The 23,850-nt window shown below is 47.3% G+C and overlaps 1 protein-coding gene across 8 annotated transcripts; it reads right to left on the bottom strand.

The window, feature by feature from the left end:
* Nucleotides 1–1,623: 1,623 nt before the first annotated feature.
* PAX6 (paired box 6) lies at nt 1,624–23,082 on the bottom strand. 8 transcript variants are annotated; one of them, XM_056132651.1, is made up of 13 exons: nt 22,953–23,082; nt 19,458–19,518; nt 15,709–15,839; nt 14,892–14,933; nt 14,582–14,797; nt 13,713–13,878; nt 7,723–7,881; nt 7,174–7,256; nt 6,707–6,857; nt 6,491–6,606; nt 3,365–3,515; nt 2,716–2,739; nt 1,624–2,416 (listed from the first exon to the last, which is right to left on the bottom strand). In XM_056132651.1, the coding sequence occupies exons 2-13, from the start codon at nt 19,465–19,467 to the stop codon at nt 2,331–2,333; spliced, it is 1,335 nt and encodes a 444-aa protein (XP_055988626.1). In that variant the 5' UTR covers nt 19,468–19,518; nt 22,953–23,082; the 3' UTR covers nt 1,624–2,330. The 8 variants fall into 8 exon arrangements, with proteins under 8 accessions (XP_055988626.1, XP_055988630.1, XP_055988627.1 ...); XM_056132655.1 differs by having other exon boundaries at nt 14,783–14,797; XM_056132652.1 differs by lacking the exon at nt 2,716–2,739.
* Between the last annotated feature and the right edge of the window lie 768 nt (nt 23,083–23,850).

Raw genomic sequence — 23,850 nt, 5'->3', positions numbered from 1 at the left:
TGTCAGAAAGGAATGACATCTGCACATGAGCGACTGCAGTGCACGTATGTGCATGTGTCACTGCAGAAGTGTGCAAGCATGCAGTGCAGACCAACAGGAAACAAAATGATGTGTATCACATAAAAACTGATACTCCTAGGGAAGTGTCTCCAAATGGGCGGCAAGTCAGGGTGAAATAAAAGTATTCATCTCTAACATGCCTGAGGGATGAATCTATTCTCTGTTCACCAGTAACTCCTTCACTAGACATTGCACTCAGTTATTTCTAAGGCCTCAATTTATACAGTCTTGGTTATCTGACTTAGAAGATGTTAAAAATTAATAAATCACAAAGAGCAAAGAATAATTTAGTGAAGTGTGTCTTTGTCACGCCATGCAAGCATTTACTCTGAACTGTCAGGACTCTCAGCCTTTAACTAAAGTTGGCCAAAGAAAACTTATCTATGTTGACTTATATGATGGGCAGAACAGACAAAAATAAAAGTGTCAGGCAGGCCTCTTTCACCCAACAAAGGCTTATTTTTCTCCCCATCCTTTGCTTGGGCTCAAGCACTCCTGCCCTGCGTGCCGCCACTTTAAACATGATCAGATCTGTGCTTCACTACAAATAACAACTGACCGACAATGAGCCCTGCTTCATAGATTTGGGAATGTTTGGCTTAAGCTGCCAATGACTGAAGGCCTTTAACTCCCACCGGCCAGTCACAGTCCGCTTTGTTGTTGTCTGTTGATGTGTCTGTGCTCATTATTCCTTGACATGCAACATCCCCCCTCCACCCTCCAACCATCCACAACCCCACAGAAAGCGAGATTCAAATGGGAACAGCTGTAGTGGTTCAATGGGAAATGATGCCTCTTGTGCAAAAGGGGAGGGAGACAGAAAAGGGAGAGGGGCCTATTTGAGAAAGGCAACAGCTTTCAGAGAGTCTTGTCTAAGAAATCTACTTTTGAATATACTTCAGTGAAATCACTGTTGAAATAGGCTGACAATGGTAATCTGCCCAGATTGAAAATGCCAGCCTTAATTCAAAAGACAATTCCTAGTTAATAGCTTGTTGCATTTTTAAATTATTTCTAGACTTTGGGCTTTTGAGTTAAATAGCTAACTGAGAAACATTACTGTTTTGTAGATAGGGGCTAGGTTTTTGTGGACACGAATTTGCACACGGATTTAAGTGGAATGTTTTTTGAGTGCATTCTGTTTTCTGTTTATGTATAAGAATTGTTTCTTTTAGGATTGTCAGGATTTCAAATAGAGTATGTGTGATCAGCCATTATTTAGAATGTTATTCTAATATGGTAACAAAATTTGTAACACCACACTATTAGGTTAAAAAGAAAATAGTATAATAAAGGAAATACAAAGGCTTTGGCATGGTTTTTACAATCAACAATGGTTAATTCTGATATGTATTTGTGAACAACTTCAAAACACTTAAGTTTAAAACTCTTGCAAGCACTTTTAATTGATTAGGAATGAATTCTAGATGCACATAATGATTGGACTGTGAACAGTAATACAACTATATCTAAGAACAATTAACTTTTGCTGGCCAAAAAAAGAAACGTATGATTGCATGAAAATGTGTATAAAACATCTATAGAGTATTCTTGTCAAATATAAATGAAATTAACTTTATTATAGAAATCATTCTGAGGATTTCTAGGGAAGACAAATACTTACATTTTGACATAAAACAAATTGGATTATATCGAAGACACACTCTACCTTTTAGCTATCAACTTTTTCCTTCCTTGAATTTATATCTTACCTTTTTTTTTGCACATAAACTTCATCTGTTAACAACCTTTGGAAAACCAACAGATATTTCTTACATAAAATCTAGTGCATGTTGTTCCAGGTTTAATTATATGCAAAAGAATGATACAAACTTGGAACATCAGTCCATAAACTATGAACAGATGGGTAGAAGTATTTGATATATCGTGATAAAACTCTTTAAATTCATGGCAAATTGTTGATCAAGATTTCCTTATTTTTTAACAACTTCATGACCAACACAGTTCAAACATCCATCCAGTCTACATTGTTCTTTTTTTTTCATATAACATACAAATGCCCATTTACAAATAATACACCAAAATGAATAAAAGTTTGGATACCAAAATGAAGATTTGTTCCAACTGATTTCGTGCCTTCTGTATGCAAAGGTCCATGTTTCAAGTCCATTCCCCAGTGGTACAATACAGGACACAATTTCAGAACTGAAGTGCTTCTAACAGTCATTTTTCTTTCCTTCCTGAATGACCAACTGTTGTGTCCAGAGTCACTGACCGAATTGAAACAATATATCCTTTCTGAAATACTTTTACTGTAATCTTGGCCAATATTGAGACATATCAGGTTCACTTCCAGGAACTTGAACAGGAACTGACACACCAGGAGAAATGAGTCCTAGAAATGAATGAAAAAATAGACATGTCAATCTTTCCTTAAGAGACAAGCACAAAGTCTGAATTTATATATATTTTTAATATACTTTCAAGGGATGGCTCAAAAGGCTGAACACATGCTTTGCATGCAAGAGGCCCAGGTTTGACCTCTGCATTGTCTGGCACTACGGAAGAGATACCCAAGCACAGATTTGGGAGCAGCCCCCGACCACGGTCGGGTGTGGCCCCCAAAACAAATAACAGAATTGGAAAGAAAAGTAGAATATTCAGAAACCAGATAAAATATTTATTTACACATACCTATTGAATCCCAAGTACACCCACCTACAAGAAAATTAAAAACATGCTTGGAACTTCCACAATACAATGATCCAATATGATACTTCTTCAGTTGCAGTGAAAGGCACTGAGAAACAAGTCAATGGAGGTATTCCAATAAGTGCCCTCATGCAGCTCAGGGTGTTGCCCCCAAGCATCTCACCAGTTAGCTCTGGCTAATAATCTTTCTGAAAAATTTCATGGGCTGGAGTGATACCACAGCAGGTAGGGCGTTTGCCTTGCATGAGGCCAACCCGGATTCAATTCCTCTGTCCCTCTCGGAAAGTCCAGTAAACTAATGAGAGTATCCCGCCCGCACAGCAGAGCCTGACAAGTTCCCTGTGGCACTATAAAAATTGTGTCCCGATAAAAATTTCATAGTCTCAGGCCTTGTCACATATAACTTCTGGGTTGATTAAATTCAGGGGGAAAAAAGGTTTTTTTCCGTTCTGTATCTAAGATGTCAAGTAGCTAAGTAGCTTGACTGAATTTGCTTTTTCAGAGAAGCAGGCAGCAAAGAGATTGCAGCCCTGTCACAAAAGTCAGGAAGTTCTTGAACTAGAAGGGTGTGACCTGGCCAAAGAAGGTGAGCAAGCCCCTGGAATGCAGCCTGTGGGAAGCAGTGACTCACCTGTGGAGGTGGTGCCCGAGGTGCCCATTGGCTGACTATTCATGTGTGTCTGCATATGTGGGGGGGTGTAGGTGTCATAACTCCGCCCATTCACCGAAGGGCTGGTGGGCAGCATGCAGGAGTATGAGGAGGTCTGACTGGGGACTGGAGGCTGAGGGGAGAAAGACAAACGTGGTTACTGAGAAAAACACATCACACAAACAAACCCCCAGGTTCCTTCCCAACAGGAACTCTGCCAGCACATCTGACCATTAATGATGCTAGTAGGGAAAATACTTGAAATCTGTCTGATAGCTCTAAGGTTATATGTCTGACCATTCCTTGCACTGGCCACTGTCAAGAGTCCAGCCACCTATGTACTGCACTTCTAAAGTGCTCATGAGTTCATAGTGGAGAGTGTCTAAGGGGTGGTGGTGGAGTTTTAATATAAAATTTTTTAAATACTATAAGTTAAGACAACTGTCCATCTAGATGGTTTTTACTATCCCAAAAAGTAATAGAATTTTTTTTTCATTTTCATCTTGACATCTATCTAGAGAGCCTGTAGCATGAGGATTTTCATGTCATGCCTCCTATACAAGCCTCCTTTGTTTTGGGCATCCAGTGACCCTCAAATCTATATCTCAAATTTTGGGGCAGAGAACAGTGTGAAAAGTTTAGTTTTAAGAGGCCAGGTGCATGGCCCCAAAAGCTGGCGTTAATACAATTGGTATTCGGGAGCCCCATATTTGATCATCAGTGCCACATGGTCCTTCAACCACCACTGAGAACAAATGTATCCTTACCCAGCACCACTAAAAAAATTAATTTGGCTTAAGGACCTTGGACTCATGTGATTCAAGGTTCTTTGAAAAGGCAGATCTATAATGAGCTCAGCTTAAAGTGGTCCGAATCCATCCTAAAGCTGTAACCCTCTTACAAACCCCATAAGCCCAAGGATTGATGTTATCCATAAAGTTGTGTGGCTCTCCCTAAGTACTTGGAAATATGGAGTTAAGATCAGCCTTTCTCCTAATTTAACAAGAAATTCAAGGGACTAGAACAAAGCCCTTCATGAGCTCTCAGGCTAGGTCATTGAACTGGGGATGCATGAGTTCATAGAGGTCTAATGTTGGAAACAAAGGCTGTATTAGTACTATGGTATAGCCCTGCTCCTATAGAGAAGTGGTGAACATTCCAAATCCATATTTTTAGAGAGAGTGACACAGTAGAAGGATCAGGAAGGCTCCAACCTTTCACAAAACTCTTGATCAGAGAATGAATTGGTGAATAGAAAAGCCAGCACCTACTAAGTCTGAATCTCAGAGAGTAGTCTGAGTACTTGAATGACTAATAGTTTTGATTTTCTTTGTGTTTAGTGAGTATATTTTTTTGCAGGGGAGAAGAGCTGCTAAGCAGTGCATAGGAGACCCGGAGGACCAACTGGTGTTTCTCAGCAAACTAAGCTGACAATTCCATGCAAGGGTCTGGGTTTGCAATGCTGCTCTGGCATTATGGTACTGAGATACCCAGGCCACCCCCAGAGGAGCAGAGGACATCCAGGGTTGTCCCTGGCAATTTTGCAAGAACATGTGGTGCCAGGAACCAAACCCAGGTTGGGCATATGTGAGGCATGTGTTTCAATTTAGAAAACTGGACCAGACCCTCACTGGCCTTCCTAGAGGCAGAAGACCACTGTAACATTAGGTTTAAAAGGCAAGCAGCAGATCAGAGCGACAGTAGAGATGGTAGGGTACTTGCTTTGCACGTGGCCAACCTGGGTTTGATGTCAGCTCAGATGGTTCCCTAAACACCGAGCCAGGAGTGATCCCTGATCCCTGAGCACAGAGTCAAGGAGTAAGCCCTGAATACTCCTGAGTACAGCGCTCCTCCCTCTACCCAACACACACACACACACACACACACACACACACACACACACGCAAGAGGTAAGCAGGCATTTGATTCTGATTACTAAAGTCACTTCCTCAAAGCAGTCTGACTTCTGGAAAGTTCCAAGGCAGTTGTAACAACTAATACACCGTTAATTCACTAATTTGCACCCATTGCACTAACACGGCCACTAACATCCAGATGCAATAAAAATAAACTTACTGAAGTTACTTATCTAGCCACTCCTGTTTTAATCTGAAGACTGTGAAGTATTTGTTTTGCTATCATTTGGGTTAGAAATCTAACCAAAAATGCTCAGCAGAGAAGAAAGAATATGTGCAACCCTAGATCTGCTTCCAGAAGGGACTCATGCTGGCCAATCTCACCCCACGTGGGCAGCTCTAATTGTTATACAAACACCAGTCCTGAGATAGCAACTGGAGAAGAACCCCCCCCGCAAAAAAGACCATTCTCCCCATCAAAAATTATCTAGCTCTTAAGTTCTGATCTACCCCATCTGCTGTATACAGCTTCCATCAGAAGGGTTAATATAGTATGAGTCCTAGAGCATACCATGAAAACAGCATCAACATTTCCAGGCAATGAAAAGGTCATAAACTCTTCACATGATTTATGGCAAAGAGACACTAAATTTTGAGCAAATACCATCTTTGCTTTTTTATTGTCAGATACAGGAAAAAAATTTTTTCCTCTATATTAAGCATATCCCATTTTGTAAATATGAATCCCATTTCCAATCTTTTTTCATTCATCACTTGTTTATCCCATAATGTTCAAAATGCATATACAGATTAGATGTTCATTCATATGAACAAATTAAAATAAACCCATATTTATGTTTACTAACCCCTTACAATTGACTACATAGCATATTATCTCCAAGCATTAGGCGTGTATTACACTGGTACCCAAAATTTACCCCAACCCCATCTAACACAATCAAACTAACAATCTCTGTGGGCAAAATGTGGATAAATTTGACTGAACATCAGGTGAGGGTTTTTGTGTGTGTGTGTGTGTGTGTGTTTTAAGGACATGAATCAATCAATCAGTCAATCAACTAAAACACTGTTGACTGTTTTCACCTCAGATTTGACTGGCCCAGCCAATCACTGCAACAAGAATGACTTCCAAGGGTGCACACAAGGCAATGAAGTCTGCAATCTCCCACCCTTCCTCACTGCTCCTCCTGCAGCACCCACGGAGCAGACAGCTACCAGCAGCCTCACTTACTTGCATAGGCAGGTTATTTGCCATGGTGAAGCTGGGCATGGGTGGCAGAGCACTGTACGTGTTTGTGAGGGCTGTGTCTGTTCGGCCCAACATGGAACCAGAGGTGAAGGAGGAAACTGGAGGAGAAGAGGGTGACAGACAGGTGTAGTGAGTATCAGAATCAAGGGAAAACAGGTTCAACACTTTTTTTCTCATCGGATTAATACTACAAAGTACCTGGTGTGGTAGGCTGTGGGATTGGCTGGTAGACACTGGTGCTAAAACTACTGCTGATAGGAATATGACTAGGTGTGTTGCTGGCCTGTCTTCTCTGATTCCTTAGTTTTTCTTCTCTTCTCCATTTGGCCCTTCGATTAGAAAACCATACCTAGAAATCAGATGGGACAGGTTAGCCCTGTCCTCAATCCCAACCTACCACCCTGGTACATCCACTATCCCACACACACACACACACACGCGCGCGCGCGCACACACACACACATACACACACACACACACACACACATTACTACTACTATTATCGCTAACATACACACACAAAAGTGCACTCACACAAAAAAATATTTTAGCAGACTGAACCAGCTACTTTTTGTACAGTGTTCCTTGGAAGCACCTTTGTCTTTAGCTCTTTCTAGACCAATCATTTGAAGCACAAGACATGAAATCATACAGTGCCTGAATACCTGTATTCTTGCTTCTGGTAGATCTATTTTGGCCGCTAGTCTTTCGCGGGCAAACACATCTGGATAATGGGTTCTCTCAAACTCTGAAAGAATAAATAGTGTTTCTACATGTACCAGAACTACACAAAATATTATCATCCAAGACCAAGATCAAGCTAGTTCCCACCTCCCCACTCCAACCAATTCCCTGTAAAGATCTGCTATTCACACGGACTGAATCCAGATGAACTGTCCACCACAACCCAGCTAATTCTTCAGTGGAATGACATTTGAGGACCTTCTGTGACCTGAATTAAGCAAACAGATGGGGGGGTTTTCCTCTTATGAGAAGTCAGACTTTCAGTCTTTGAATTACAGGTATATAAAAAGAAGAAATAAAACACACACCAACTGAAAATATGCCCAGAAAAGAAAAAAAAAGGAAAAAGAAAGAAAGAAAAAACCTTTCAGCCCTCTAAGCAAAGGACCCTGGCCAAATTTAGCTCTTTGTACTGAAGATGTGGCATTTACTTTGATTTACTGCTTCTCTACTTTGAAAAACTCCATCACCTTTCTCCAGGGCCTCAATTTGCTCTTGGGTAAAGGATGTTCTATTTCTTTGCAGCTTCCGCTTCAGCTGAAGTCGCATTTGGGCCTCGTCTGAATCTTCCCCGTTGGAACTGATGGAGTTGGTATTCTCCCCCCCTCCTTCCTGTTGCTGGCAGCCATCTGGAACAAAAAGAATAGGACAGTGAAAGAAATTTGGAACAACTTGGAGCATCCAAAGGGATTAGATATAGCCATAAGATCCAAAAGATCTATACGTTCTGACAGTCTAGCCAAAACATTTCCTAAGTAACTAAGTGTTGACCTTCCTTTAATAAAAAGCATTTGTGAAGTATCACCTGATCACCATTTGTTTTTATCAAGATGAAATTGTATAATACAGGCACAAATGGAAGTTCTTTGACAAAAGCACCTGTGAAGTTTCCAATAAAATGTTTATTAACTAACCTTCACTCCCCAGTGCCTCATGCAGTTTTCTTTCCGTACAGAATTTATTTACCTATGGCTGTGTTGGGGAAATAGAAGAGTGATGTTCAAGATTTCAGCTGATCTATAATCAGTAATTCCTATCTAATCAATTAGATGTTGATAGGTTTGTAGAAAATGCTATTAAGAAACCAAACCAAGCTTGTAATCTTTTTAAAAAAATATTTATCTAGTTTTTATTTGAATTCTGCACAGTCAATTTCATTTTAAAGGTTGTGAATTTAGAAGTGCTCGCATTGTTCTGCAGTTTGATTCAACTATTGTATGAGTGCGCTTTGCCTTGACACCTATTACGAGCACAGCTGTAATTATATCATCACCAAGAACAGGCTATAATTGCTGAAAATGGAATTTTATATTTAGATAAAAGGACTGTCCATTCTTTGTAATGTGTTGCACCAGAGAAAAGTAAGATTTCTTTTAAATTTTTAACGTGTAATTTTAAAAAAGAAATAGTAGAGAGTTCACTAACTAGCTAAATATGCTCTGGTGCAGCTGAATCCTTGGCATATCATTGAAGTGGTACATTTTTAATTAGGGCATTTCCACCACTTTTAATGTAATTTCTATCATTAAACAGGGGAAAGTTTTATTGTTTTCCTTGGCTGCATGGAGGGCAGGATGTGCTCTTGGGCTCGCCGGCTGAGTCTTGTGCCCGGCTTGGGAGTCCAAAGCCCCGCTGAAGGGAAAAATTCGATGTGACTGGGTCTCCAGGACCACCGAGCAGGGTCTTGGATCCAGAAACCCCGAGGGACACCAACAGGGGCTGTCTGTTCCCCCCCATACACACACACACCTCCATACTAGAAACTTGGCCACTTGGTGGGGGAAGGGGCCTCTAGGGGCGCCTTGGTGGGAATCGACTTGGCCAGGAATATCATTTATAACCAGGAGACAATAGGCAATGCCTTCAAAGAGTTCGGGGGATTGTGACAGGATCTAGTGGGATCTTTTCAGGAACTTTGAAATGTTTTAAAACCCCAACTTTCTTCCCCATTTAAACAGGCGGATTCATCAGCACTGGCCACCATATGGGCCCTTGGAGATCTATTGAGATGACCACCAACACTTGAATAGCGAGGGGCTGCTTTTCAGGGCTGCACAATGCCCCGTGAGTAAGGGAAACTATTAAACTCCTGGGGCAGGAGCGTTGGCAAACTTTCGTGGGCAGAATTTTGAGGCCACAATGAGCGCGGACAACAAAAGGATTCTCTTGAGGCGTGCAGCGGGCCACATTGTGTTACAAGAAGCCCAGTCAACAGACTTTTCAGTGAAGTGTGTTAACCCCTTTGCTCTGCTCTCATTAATCACTGTCCGAAGAGCAGGCGCCTCAATGCTATTTAGGGCGCTTGGCTGGGAGGATGAGGGTAGATGGGGGGCCAGAATGGGGGGAAGGGGCGGTCATGGATGAGGGAGGGGGAAGAGGACAAGAGGGGTAGAGACACTGGGAGGGAGAGTGGGGGCTCATGAGGAACAGGAGAGTTGAGGAGGGGAGAGGTACAGAGGGAAATAGGGCTTCCAGAAGACAAAGATCAGAGAGGTAGAAGGACAGAAGAGAATGGAGGGAAGCAAGTTGAACAAAAGGATGGAAGAAGTTTTGGGAGGTGGGGGAGAGAAGCAAGATAATGGAGAGGTGTTGTAGGCTGTGGCTCCACCCTGTGTTGTCCTGCTATATAGCCACATAGGATGGGGAGAGAAGGGTAGTTACTAAGCCGAGGAGAAAACACCTCAATTTATGTAAGTTGGCATAAGTGTCTATGCTAATTTACTGCTACCAGTTTTCTAGGTGATTTTTCAAAGTGATCGTCAGAGATTGGGTGTGGAGGGGGGAAGGGAGGATGAAGAATCCCCATCCACCCAAGCTCCCTTATTTCTGATTCCTGGAATACTTGAGAAATCCCCTTTTTAGGCCAATTTAAAAGACAAGACCAGGCCAATTTAAAAGACAAGGTCAGTTATCTCTTTAAACACGAACAACAATTCGTGCGCATCAGAATGCCTTGATTTCCAGCGCACACAGTGCATCAATGCATCTCAGTCCAGTGGTCAGCGGGAGTGGTCACGCAGGGCCCTTCAAGGGTCCCACCCCCCCTCCCTTTTCTGGCACTTTCGACTCAACCCATTCAACAATACTGCTTGGGTGTTCTCAGAAGACATTCCCCTGCCCCACCCACCCCACCCCCTTAGTATTATCTGCTCTTGTTTGCTTCTTTGACATTTTCTTAACTTTAAAAACGTGGAGATTTGCTCTCCCTTATTCATTCCGCCTCCTCTCTCTCTCTCCCCACCCCCACCATGTCACCCCCCTGCAGGTTCCACTGACTTGAGAACTGACATCTCAGGGCCGGTAAATTGGGTTGGAACCTGGATGAGGAGGTTTGACCTCAAGATTTTTAAACCCTTGGGGTGGGAGATGAGAGGGAAGAGTGGACTAAGAGGAAGCTGGTGAGAAGCTGCACCTCCAAGCTGCTGTGTTACCCACCCCGCCCCCATCAGGTCCCTGCAGAGAGTTGGAAGTGTGTTTGCTGCTTTAGAAGGAACAACTGTCTGCAACCAGCCGGTGACAGAAAGAGCACCCCCTCATCCTTAGACTGGGCAAACCCCCCCCCCTTTTTTATTATTATTTTCTTAGTGGATTTACATTCTACCGTTGGAGCTTTTAACCAAATAAAAAAATAAAAATTGGATCTCAAATTCCCCCCATGATAAACTTAAGTGGCAGACAATTAAGATATCTTCTTTAAAAGGCGCCCTCGAGCGAGCAAGTGGAGCAAAGAAGGGGCCTTCAATGGGCGCGGAGCACCTTCCAGCCTAATCCGTGAGAAGGCGAGTGAACGCGCCTCCCATTATCCCAGCCCCAGCACCATCTGACGCTGGGGATAGGATTTGTTTCCTGGAAGAAGGAGAAGGGGGAGTGGGGGGTGGCTGCGCGGGGTGGGGGTGGGGGGGTTGGGGGTAGAGGGAAAAAAAAACGCTGGGAAATAAAATCATTCCTTAGTTTCTTAGTGTCTTAATCAGTGAGGCGGAAAACAAGCAAGAAAAGATAGCAACCCGGTTGCGGCACCTTTTCAGCTCTGGAGCGCGGATCAAAACATTGTAGCATCTGTTGAAAAAGAGACGGCCTAAATCCTATAGAGGGCCAGGGTATTATTGGGGAGGGGGGAGGGCGGGAGGAGACAAGAAAAGTGTCTCCGTGATCCCTAAAACCACCAAATCGCTGGAGAATTGGGGCTGGATAGAGTTGTCTCCTGTGATTGTGAGCTCACGTCACCACGATTTTATTCACTGCCGCGTGGCATTGATCAGATGGAAACCATATTTGTCTCCCTCTGAGACCTAACCTCGCCTTATGCTTTTCGAGTAATGGACTCTTTAAGACACCCCCACCCCCCAAAATAAAGCTTTCTGGGCAAGAAATGAAGGTCGGAGGAGGGAGGGGGATTTCTTAGTGCCAAAGGCCTGCGGATTCCCAGTCACCAACCCCTGCCCTGCTATAGCCGCCTCCCCTGGGCCTCTGTTCACTGGGCTGGAAGCTTGCTTGTCCTCCCCATGCGATAGGAAACCCCTGAACAAATGCACAAGAGAGGGGTGGCTCTTTTTTGGGTGAGGGGTGTAAATTGGCACTTAATGAGCCCAGAATGTCTACCAATCCTAAACCTAAAAGTTAAAAGCTCCCAAACTAGCGCCACCTCCCGCCCTTACCTGAACTACTGGGTCTGAGTCTGGCGCTGACACTCTCTCCTACCAGGTGGCCCTAATCTTGACTCCCCATTTGTGAGGAAACGGTACGATTGGCAAAGCTACCGCTCCAGGAATCTGGGAGCATGGAGGGTGCCCAACCTCTAGGCCCCACCTAATGTGAGCCCTGGAGCCAAGGGAGAGGTTCCGGTGCAGCCCCCCTGGCACTCTGCCTCTGTACCACAGACACCCCCTCTCTTGAACCCCATATTTTTGAAGCAGCCCCTTCAGATTGCAGGGGACGGAGGAGCGGGCAGGGCGGCAGTCTGAAGTTGAGGCTTCCCTCAGACACACCTGCAGGTGTACCATTATTAAGGTCAGGTAGAGGCGGGTGGAACGTCACAGACGCTCGCGCTGGCCCTGGCCTGGAGACAGCGCCCTCCTCGGTGCTTCGGCTGCACCCCGGGAAGTCACAGAATGGGGACCTTGCGGGAAGATCGCCCAAGGGAACCCGACCCTGCGTGTCTGTCCTAGACCAGCGGTTGAACTGAAAGGCTCTGAGCCTCTGAGCGGAGCTTTGCTCCCTATCTTCCCAGTGTCCGTCCTATATTGTTTCCTGCTCTTAAAACTGACATGTCTAATTGGCAATTGGTGCCGAATCGTGTCCAGAGGTCTCTTGTGGAACATTTCTACAGCTGTCTCCTTCAACTAGACGCTTATTCATGTCGCCTTAATGAGAAACAAAACGTTCTCTAATGAGCAATTACAGAGCGACAGGATTGTTCCCATAACAAATTCTTGCGAGTGACAGAAGCATCCTTTGTACCAGATATTTCGCATACTGTTACCGATTTTTCCCTTATCTAGCTGGCTCAGAGCAGGCGCAGGACACCCCAAGCAGGTCCAAGAGAAGTGTGGGGTGCCTGGGCAACCCCGGCTGAGTCCCGCACTGCTGCCCCTGGGTCCAGAGCCCCAGGGCTGCTTCTTGCTCTGAAGAGTGAGATGCCACATCCCATTATCCCGCATATTATCTCCTTGTCATGAGGACAACAAATACCGATTAATCTTGGGAGGAAACTGTTTCCTACTCTACCCTGAGCAAGATACCTCAGGGTAGAGAGGAGGAGAGGGTAAAGATAGCCCATCCCACCCTGCCCCCTCCTGCTCCTCATTCCTCCATCACTACTCTCTCCTCCTGGTATGCCCAGAGTCCATCTCTCCTCCAGCCAGAAAGCAGCTCAGGGAACCCTAATTCCAGCTTATAGGGTCCCCCACAAACCTCTCTAGCCAGTCACCCTCCCCCCACCGACAGAGAAGGGGAATGGTGGGGATATTTTACGGAGACGACCACCACCTCAGATGCCCCCCTCCTCAACAGCACCCTACTCATAGTCACATAATTTGTCAATTACAGCAAAAAGCAAAATAATACAATTATGTTTACCTCGCAGTCTGTCAGTGTGTTAACTTGTCACACTTCTACAAGGGGACTCCCTATGCATTTTAATGGCAAATTTGAATAGGGCACCACACAGCTAACTCTTGCAGATAAACATCTACTCCTGCCCATCTCTTCTCCTTCACCGCCCCCCCACCATTATGCTCATACTTGTACTGACATACAAGCCTCGTATTCCCAGAACAACCAGATAGTTCAATAAACACCACCTGCAAACAACACAAATCATTATGTCTCAAGGCTTTTGAAGACTCTTCTCCACTACATTTCCAACTACGGGAATCAGAAAAAGGAGAAGTTTGGGAGATAAAAGGATGAGCAAAGAGTTGCATATATAGCGAATCTCAGGGATGGGTGCACGGCGTTTTACCTTGCGTAGGTTGCCCTGGCACCGATGTTCCCGGATACCAACCAGGGCGGGTGCCCCAGCTTCCTGTCTGTCCGTTCAACATCCTTAGTTTATCATACATGCCGTCTGCGCCCATCTGTTGCTTTTCGCTAGCCAGGTTGCGAAGAACTCTGTTTATCGATGACACCTGTAAATCAAACCAAAATCAAATCAAATGGTAGCGTCTTCTGAAGAGGTGGACACTCTTTCTTTAATCCCCACCTCAGCACACCTACCCCTTAAAGAATCCCTCTTAACATATTAAAAGGCTCCCAGTCATCCTGGGACTGTAGGTGAGTTTTCAGAGCCCTTGTGGGAGAGCAAGCCAGTCATCACTTAGGACACAGAAACTCAAGTTGGACAGAGAAGTAAGAGACTGGAGTTGGGGGGGTGGGGGAGGGGGGATCTTTTATCATTGTTTAGTATCTCTGGCCACCTAACTCACAGTCATTTGTTCAATGACTTACCCCACCCCACCTCCCCAAACACGCAACCTTGGTTTAGAGCTTTCTTTCATTTTAATATTAGGACAGAAGTGGGTATTTGATGCCTGGAGAGAGGTTCAGGCAGGCAGATTTGGAGATCTGGCATTCATTTTCATTTTCTCTCTCGAAGCAAGTGCCTTTCCCAGGGTGCCTCCACCCTCTACTCTGCAACATGCAAATGAGGTGGACAAAGCCCCACACTTCCTCTCTACACCCCCAGGTACCGAGGAGATTTCAAAGCAGCAGCTAGGAAATAGAGACTGAGAGACCTCAGTAGAGAGGAAAGCAGGGGGAGGTAAAGTAAAAGATGGTAAAAGGAGAGCATGGAGCTTAGGTCATGGAGGGGAATGGTCTCAGTGAACTTACACTTGGTATGTTATCGTTGGTACAGACCCCCTCGGACAATAATCTGTCTCGGATTTCCCAAGCAAAGATGGACGGGCACTCCCGCTTATACTGGGCTATTTTGCTTACAACTTCTGGAGTCGCTACTCTCGGTTTACTACCACCGATTGCCCTGGGTCTGATGGAGCCAGTCTCGTAATACCTGCCCAGAATTTTACTCACACATCCGTTGGACACCTGCATAGGGGAAGTGGACAGAAAACCACATTATTAATAATTTCAAGACAAAAATAAAATTGTTTAAGTATGCATTAAACAATGACAAGCTTACGTTTTGATTGTCCAGCACTTGGACTTTTGCATCTGCATGGGTCTATAACACAAAAATATACCTTCAATGGTATGAGAACTTACTGTAGAGAGTTTTCTTTCTTAAAATGACATTTGTAGCCCTAGAAACTACAAATAGGGTGATACTTTCAAACATTTTGAACTAAAAAATACTAAGTTTTCTTTTTGTTCTTTAAAAAACTGTTCTCTTAAACACTGCCTGAAGATGCATCAAAACGAAGTCAGATTGTTTTGTGCTAACCTTGCTTAAAGGTTATAGTTTCATGAACAAAGGGAAAAGAAAATGGAAATATTAACTTATTTTTTTTCTTTAAAAATATGCCCAATTGAGTAAATGAGAATTAAGTGGGCAGGGGGAATAAATTGCATTGATCTTTCTCAGCATATATATATATATTCTTCACAAATATGAAGAACACAAACAGATATTTCAGGTAACCATGGGATGAGGGAGAAGGAATAAAATTATGCTGGTTTAGATAACTCAGCTTGTTATAGTTCATAAACTGTTAAACAATGTATGTTTTTACCAAATGAAAAAAGAAAGGTGTTATTTATTAAATTCTCACACATTTTTTCCCTGAAGCAGATGAGTTAGCTTATGTCACTGACCCAAGTTGAGAGAAAAAGGGAAGGATGGCAGAAGGAAAGGGGACAGCAAGGCAGGGAGCAGGGTAGGACTGGGGTGGGGGACTGAGGAGGGTCCATAATTAGCATTTGCAGTAAGAAATGAAGAGAGGGCGTTGAGAGTGGAGGACCTCAGGGGTGGCGAGTGGGGCGGCGCCCGGGAGGATCACCTGCAGAATTCGGGAAATGTCGCACGGCCGGGCCCCGCTGTGAGCTAGTTCTACGATCTTCTGCCGGGTGGAGTCCGGCAGTGGCCGCCCGTTGACAAAGACACCACCGAGCTGGTTCACTCCGCTGTGACCTGAGGAAAGGGAGAGGAGAGCAGAGCAGAGGAGAAGAGAGAGAAGGGAAAGGAGGAAGAGCAAAAGGAAAGAGAGAAGAGGGGGAGGAAGAAGGTGAAAAGAAAGGAGAGAGAGGAGAAACAACCACAATGCATCCTCAACTCCCTGCCAACCCATGCCATGGGTGGGTGGGTGGGGAAACTCCAACAGGACCCACACAGCCATGAAGGGCACCAGGCAGCCCAGCCCCAAAACACAGCCATATTCCTTCCCACTGAAGTTGCAGAAGCAGCATACAAACTGCCACATAGCAATGAGCAGAAACACTGCATCTCAATACGGCCATCACTCCCGCAATACCCATAGACCCCTGTCCCTCTTCAAAAACACACCAGTCTGCCTCTGAACCCACAGGGTGCAAACAATCAGCTATCAAAAACGTCCTCTGGAAGATCCTCCTCTGAACGCGACGGCACACAGTGGGGTCCACAGAAACCCCGTGGAATCTACAAAGTCTCTGCCTCATTGACACTGTGCTAGCAAAACCCCAGATCTCTCGGCACTGGAGTCCGAAATGTTCGTTGTCATGTCCCAAACTGCCAGAGGCATCCCACAAGCACCAGGGGATTCAAAGTGAAAACTAAATAGGAGAAGAGAAGAGAGTTGAGTAGAGAAGAACCAGAGGACCAATTCTGTAGCTAGCAAACCACAAGAAGCCCAACCGGGGTTTCAACACCTCTACTGCAGGCATGAAGGTCTGAGCCCTTGCCCGCAGTTGCAACCATAAAGTGGCCCATATGCCCAGTGGGGTTGAGAGCTGGAAGTCTATTTGCACTGGCCGTTGCTCCCTTTACTTACACCGCTGAACTTGGCCCTCCCATAGTCAGGGTTAGGTGTTAAGGGGAAACAGAGAGAGAGAGAGAGAGAGAGAGAGAGAGAGAGAGAGAGAGAGAGAGAGACTACAATGTCCTCCATCCTTCTATCTTATTATCTCCTAGTCTCACCCATTGTCTGATCTTACAAGAGTTAGCACTCTCTGGAGCTTCCTCCCCCAGAAACCACAGGCATACAAATAAAGTCAACTGCCAATTCCCACTTCCTTTAAAAAAAAAAAAATCTCCAACCTGCAGCCCCGGCTCTCTAGAGCAGTCCTTGCAGGAGAAGCCGGCACCCAGCTCAGCTCTCGCCTCTCCTCGCCTCTCCTCGCTTCTCCTTGTAGCCTCCTGATAAATTGACTCCAGGAGTCTGAGCTTCTTAGCAATAAATAAGCTCCAAATATAGAAGAGGGGGGAAAATATGATGAGCTTCTCTGACATTTGTCTTTAAAATAAAACTAGCTGCACGTCAAGTTTGAGCTTAATTTCTGGAAATAGGCGGAAGTCGCTCCGGATCATGCATGGAAGGCTAATTGAAAAGATCAGTCGGGGCGCTTGTGGCAGCCTTGTCACTTTGTGACAGTGCTCCGCTCCAGGAAATTGCATCGTCACGACAAACGGGACCATGATAAAACGACCCTTTCCGTCCCTATTTGTAGATCACTCAGACGAGATTGAACTGCACTCGTTTACCCTTCGAGGGGAGCCACGTTTTCAGGGTAGCCGGAGGCTGGGGATGGGGGAGGAGGCGCCCGCTAAAGAGAGGGGGGTTCAGATCTCAACTCGATGAGAAGTGACAGGCGTTGGGGGATCTGGGCTCTGGCAGGGCCCATCGCAAGTGGGGACAAGGCAGGGACATCCTTTCCTCCAACAGAGCCAGGCCTTGTCAGGCATCTGCCTGCTCCTGCATTTCCTTTTCACCTACCTTTGCCTTGCAAGACCTATCTATGGTCCCAGGAGATGAGGTCTCCCCTTGAGAAGAAGCGAGCCCCCCCACCCCACCCCACCCCAACACCCCAAGAAAGACAAAGCTCAGAGAAACGCTGAGAAACAGTTTGCAAACTTCACGCACAACCTGGTCCTCCATCCCCGCTCCATCAAAAGCCAAGGCGCTCCAGGTGGCGCCAGCCTAGACCTTCCTCCTCCCACCTAGCCTCCACCACACCCCCATAGCAAAAAAAAAAAAAAAAATTCGCGAGGCCGCCACCTCCACCGCCACCGCGCGCCGGGAGACGTCAGAGTCGTCGCCTCTGCCAGCATCGAAATGGCAGCGAGGCAGCGCGACTCGAAGTTCCCCTTCAGAGGTTAAGCCTCAATCATTGTGTCCCTTCCCTTGGGACGGCTGGCGCTCTCGCCCAGTGGCGATGATTATGCGCCTAGAATTCGACCGCGAAGCATCTAATAGGAAAACATATGGTGTCAATTTGGATGCTCCGCGCCTCGGGCACCCGGGAGCGAGCGGCACAAAGCCCCGCGGGCCGGCCCGCGACCCCGCGCCCCTCGGGGCCCGCCAGCCAGCCAGGCCGCAGCGGCCAGCACTCACTCGGCGCTGCGCTCTTGGCCCGGCCCGGCCCACCGGCGGGCCGGCTAGAGGCTGAGGCCCCGGAATGCTGAGTTCCTGCGGGAAGAACCCGGCATCCCGGAGGGCCAAGCCAGGGAGAAAGACGCTCGTGCCCAGCCCCGGGGCCTGGCAGCATCGGTGCCACTAAGCCGCCTTTGCGCTTCGTCCTGGGCTTCGCGCCCTCCGGCCGCAGAAGCCAGGAGCTGGCGGCTATGCTTGAGGTTTCCTAAATCCCGGAGCTCGACCCTTCTGAAATGTGCCGAGAAGCTGCCAGACTTAGGTCTTCGCGCATTTCTAAGATAGCCAAGACCGAAACCGTGTCCAGGCGCGTGCTGCCCCCACCCAGGTTCGCTGGACCTGCTAGGTTTCCAGGCCCAGGTCCAGAATGGCCTGATCACATACCAGTCGTGTCCATGGGCGGTATGAAAGGTGGGCTGGGGGCCCAAGGGACTTGGGCAGTGGGAGGATGGGAGGCCTAAGAGTTCGGGAATCAAAGGGCCGGCCCCATTCTAGGGCCACTCGTGCCGTCCAAGGCGGGCTAGGCACCGCCAACTTTGGGGCTCATCCCAATGCCTTCCCACACCTAGGAAATCCTGTAACCACCCAGTGAATTTACGAACCACCCCCATGGTGTGAATTTACCACCACCCACCCATCCAGCCAGCCAAAGGCCGGGGGTGTCCTGCTCACCGGTCGGGGTGGGGAGGGGAGGGGTTGCCCTGAGAATGACTGAGGGAGGGGAGTCCCCTCCCCCCTTCCCCGGGTGGTGGAGTCTTAGCTAAGCCCAAAGGGGCCTCCTCCTAGTTCAGCCAAGAGAAGCCTCGCCCCGCCCTGCCCAGCTCAGCCCCTCTCTCTGGGGTCAGAGCCCGGGCAGGGGCGGGGAAGGGGGTGTGAGTTACAGGATTTGGTGGGGGGGGGGGGGGAGGATGGGGTTTCTCTACCGCAGCTTCGCCAACTCAAGTGGCCTGTTCTGAAGGGGCCAGACCCTGTTCTTCCAGGACGGAGTAAAGCAGAACAAACGTCCCTCCCTCTCGGGTTGCGGCCGCTGAGAGGGGCACAGCTGCAGCAGGTCCGAAGCTGCTGGCTGGCTTCCCTCCCGCCCGGAGGCCTGGCCAGCGCAGGCACTGCAAGCCTCCGGGCCCTCCCGGAGCCGCTGGTCAGCGTCCCCAAGCCGAAACCCCAACCACACTAGAAGCACTTACTGTTCTGCATGCTGGCGCTGGCTGGGGGCCGCGGGATCCCTCGGGGCTCGGCTGTGGGGCTCTGTGAACAAGAAATGCAGGCATTAATATCCACGCCACTGAGACAGGTAGGCCTCACACGGGACCAAGAAGACCTGGACCCAGGACTTGAGAATCCTCCCTTCGGAAGAACTGATCCACCCAGCCGCCTGGTCATCCCTCTGCCCTCTAGTGCATGCAAACCCCTTTAGGTGACAAATAAAATACTCCAATATTCCCAGTCGGTTTTTCCCAAGTCCTTCGATAATGAACCCATTTTCTTTTTTTTTCAATTTGGAGAGTTGATGACCCTATTTTGATTTTAACTTTTTTTTTTTTTTGGTCTTCCATTTGAACTACAGTGCAGTAGCATTTGGAAATGCAACTTTTGTTTGAGCTCTCTTAGGGCTCAAAGCAAAGCAGCTGCTGTATAACTTGCCTGAGATCTGGGATGTCTGTCCACTCCTACAATAAAGGGTCTCACACATCTGCGCGCCCCTAGTTAAAGTCTTCCCCCTAAGACAAAACAAGAGAGAAAGGTCGATCACACTGTAGCTCAAAAGTATAAGGCCCAATGGCGCTCTGAGACTCGCTGTGGGTGGGGGAGAGGGGATGCTTCTCAGGCGGGGCTCAAACTGTCATAAAACCCTAAATCTCAGAGTAGAACAAACCTTTTCAGGGGTTGCTTCTGCAGAGGGTCTACGTTTTGGATGTGACTTCCCTAGACTGACTTGGGAGTTCAGGTGGTCCAACAAGCCAAGATGCCAATTTTGCAAATGAGAAAGGACAAGGGAGAGAACAAGAGAAGGAAGTGAGGCAGAGAATGGGTGGGAGGGACGCAACTACCTAAAGTTTAGAGGTAAGAGGAAGAGGACTCTGGAACTTTAGGACACCTGAGTGTGCAAGCAGGGATCACTGGACTGGGAGACATGCAGAGCCATGTTCTCTTCTTCCTTAAGAACTTTCACCACCCCTAAGTTCCCCAAGGCTCTCACAAAACCACTCTCTGGTTACCTCTTTATCCCTCAGTCTCCCCTTCCAAGTTTTCCAGCCAGACCCCCCTTCTCGGCCCATCTCCTAGCCCTTCTGAAAGTGGTGAGCCTCCCAACCCCCCTTATTGTGATTAGCTTCTCCTTTGGTGTTTAGATCTTCCCCCTTTTACTGTACTGTGACACACGCAGTCTACCTCGCCTCAATGCTTTAAAAAGTACGAACCGGAGGGGGTGAGCATGGTCGACAAAGCCTTCAGACAGCAAACAATGGCTTCTATTCTCCAGCTCTCCCCAAACCCAAAGAGCAAAACCGAGTCTCCCTAACCAGCAACACAGCTTCCAACCACACGCACCAACAACCCACCAACTCACAAAGGGAACAGAGGGACACTTCTCGCTTCAAAAGTCTTGACCTAGTGTAGGTCTCTCCACAGTGCCCCTCTCTACCACCTCCCAGCATTCTCCTAAAAAGTAGGTTGGGGAGGGGGGGAGTATAGAAGTATAGAAAAGTAATTTCTTGTTATAAATATCTGGAAGTAATTGTGTTACTGGTGTGAGTTGTTAGGGGCTGTAAAAAGATACAACGGCACGGTGGGGAGCTCAATTGGGAAGAGAGAGCTACAATAAAGAGCCCATTCAAGACATTTGCAAAAAAGAAAAAAAGGTAAAATAATTAAATAGCCAAAGCATCTTTTCTCTGTGTTTTTGTTTCATAAAATGCTAAAATGGTCATCCTTTTGGCCTGCTTTGCCAAATCATAATTGATTATTAATTTTGCCTTCAATAAGCAAAGAATTCCAATAGCATATTTTCCCCTCTCTTCAAGCCATTCATGGTTTAATTTATTAACTAGCCAGGAGGCAGTTTAAATCCATAAAAACAAACTTACAAGGAGGACTTTTCCCTTCAGCTTCTGAATCTGGCCTGGTAAATGCCAAAATGCAAAAGGCTACCAAGTTACCCCTAGATGAGTTGCCTTCCTGAGGGGTCCCTCCTGTCTCTCACTCATTACCCAGCCCCATAGACAGAAATCCCAGCCTCCAGAGAATGTGCCCTCACTTTCTAAGTAGGACTCAAACTGCAAAGTCCTTGCAGGGAGTACGGGAATGGAATTCCCCCTGAACCGGGAAAACTTCCCGAACTCCTCTCCATACACTGTACTCAATCACCACTGAATGCCCCCATACCAGGCCACCCATTCTTGAAGCTATTAAAAGATTTCACTAGCTGATTCCAGAAAGGCCCAGCCAATGAATTTTCGCAGCAACTGGGAAGGTGGAAGTATTTCAAGTTAGGGTTGTGTTCCATTCCCACCCCACTCTCCACTAAGAAGCTATCTAATTACTTAAGTAATCGTTAACTTAGTGCAGAAGCAATCTGGGAAGCCAGGGACACTGACAGCAGGAAGCAGTTCAGCACGGAGAGGCTAACCCCCCAGCTCAGCCCCAGGCTTTGTACAGCCCTGACCGGCTCAGGGAGGCCACTCTGGGAAGGTCTTTCTAGACACCTAGCAATCACCCAGGCCTTAGTCCTGAGCCACTGGACCACTGCCTCTCTCCTATCCCTGACACAAGCCCTAGATTTCAGATACTGCTGTTCTAATTACTTTAATTCTCAAAATCATCCCCTGAACTGGAGCGAAGGGGGGAGCTCACTTTCGCCCTCCTGGTTCCCCAGCCTAAGTGTAATTAGCAATTAAGATGACAAAGTTTTACTCTCTAGGGCCAAATAAGATAACAACTAATCAAATTGCCTTCAGACATTTGCAAATGTCACCAGCTATAAAAACTGTAATGTCAACACCAACAATTACTATTTCTCCCCCCTCCCCGTAAACTCACCAGGCTTTCAAGCTCTTTGCTTTTTCATTTCATTTTCTGCTCCTGCCAACCTCCCCCCTCCCCTCCTGCCTCCCGCCCCATTCACACCCTTTTCCTCAAACATTCCCAAGTTTGAGTTAAACCTCTAAAATGATTTAGTGAGTTTTGGGGAGTATGAGAGAAAAAAAGAAACCACAGTTCACTTTGTTTTTAAACTTTCTAGAAATCACTTCGGACTGGAGAGCCGGTTTTAGCACTCGAAAAAGAAAGCAATTCCACTTGAAATTCAACTCCATTTCCCCCCAATTACACTTGCTAAAATTCAGGTCTATTATGGTGCAGGGGAGACTGAGAAAATCGGCACAAGGAAAGAGGCAACAACTTTATGAACTTTGAAAAGACACTTTTCCTCCTGGGGTCTCAGAATCTCGAAAAGCTCTCAAATTACTCAGACTAATTAGCTGGCAGAGGATGTGATCAGAGGAATGAGCAGAGCAATGCTTTCATATTAATTTCTTTTCAGGTTTCACAAAGGAAAAAAATCAGTTGATTTTGATATATATATATATATATTTTAAAGGCACTCCACCTTTTCACCTCGAAACTTGTTGAAATGCCAGGATCGGATGCAGCTTTGTCAGAGATAAAGAAGAAAAAATACCCACCGAGCGCTGGGAGCCGAAGGACGGGAGAAGAAGACCTCAGCTTCCGCAGAGCTGGGGCGAAGGTTGGGAGAAGCCCGGGGAGCAGAGAGTTTTCAAGTTCCGAGCTCTGCGCTCAAGTTGGGGACAAGAGTCTGGGGGCTGGCTGGAAGCTGACAATTCTCCCTCTCGGCTCTCAGCTGCTTCGGAGCGCGCGTTCCGTCCGACCGCCTTGGCCTGGTGGCTTCCTCCCCGGCTCGCGCTCACTCGCTCTTTCTCTCTGCCTCCGGCGGCGGCCGTGGAGCTGCCTCGCCCGCCGACTCTGCTGGCGTTGGTGGCGGGCACGGTGCCCCTCGGCGCTCGAGTGCCTGCGAACTCTTCCGTGCCCGAGCCGAGTTCGGCACAAAGCCGGAGGGCGAGCGGGCGGGCGGGCGGCGAACCGGCTCCTTCGGCGCGCCCGCTCTCTGCGCACTCGCTGGGCCCGCAGGCAGGGACAAAGCGCCCGAGGCGGCTGATCTCAGCGGCCGTCCCCGGGCCGGGGGCACCGGAGCATCGCTGCGTCCTCTCCCGCCCTCCGGGAGCTTTTGGCGACGCGGTGGCCAGGAGCCGCGGCGGCGGCTGCGCTGGGAGCCTCGATTCTTCCTGCGAGCTCAGCCCGCGCTGGCGCTGTCGCTGCGGTGGTGCCGGCCGCCCGCCCCCCGAGCCCTGCGCCGCTCCCGCTTGCTGGCAGTCGCCCTCCGACGCGGGCTTTCGCTGGAAGTAGAAAGTTTGGGCTCCTGCGTGGAAACTTCTCCGGCCCAACTCTCCCGGCGTTGCAGTGGGGGAGGGGACCGGCGATCTGGGAGAAGGAAGGGGGGGTGGGGTGGAAGGGGGGGAGACCTGCCTGGATATCGCAATAAAAATGAAGCGAGAAGAAAGAAGC

Source organism: Sorex fumeus, unplaced genomic scaffold, assembly GCF_029834395.1.
Source record: "Sorex fumeus unplaced genomic scaffold, SorFum_2.1 ptg000007l, whole genome shotgun sequence".
Lineage (NCBI taxonomy): Eukaryota > Metazoa > Chordata > Mammalia > Eulipotyphla > Soricidae > Sorex > Sorex fumeus.
Note: the sequence above shows the minus strand (reverse complement) of the source record. Positions and strands in the feature narration are given on the sequence as shown.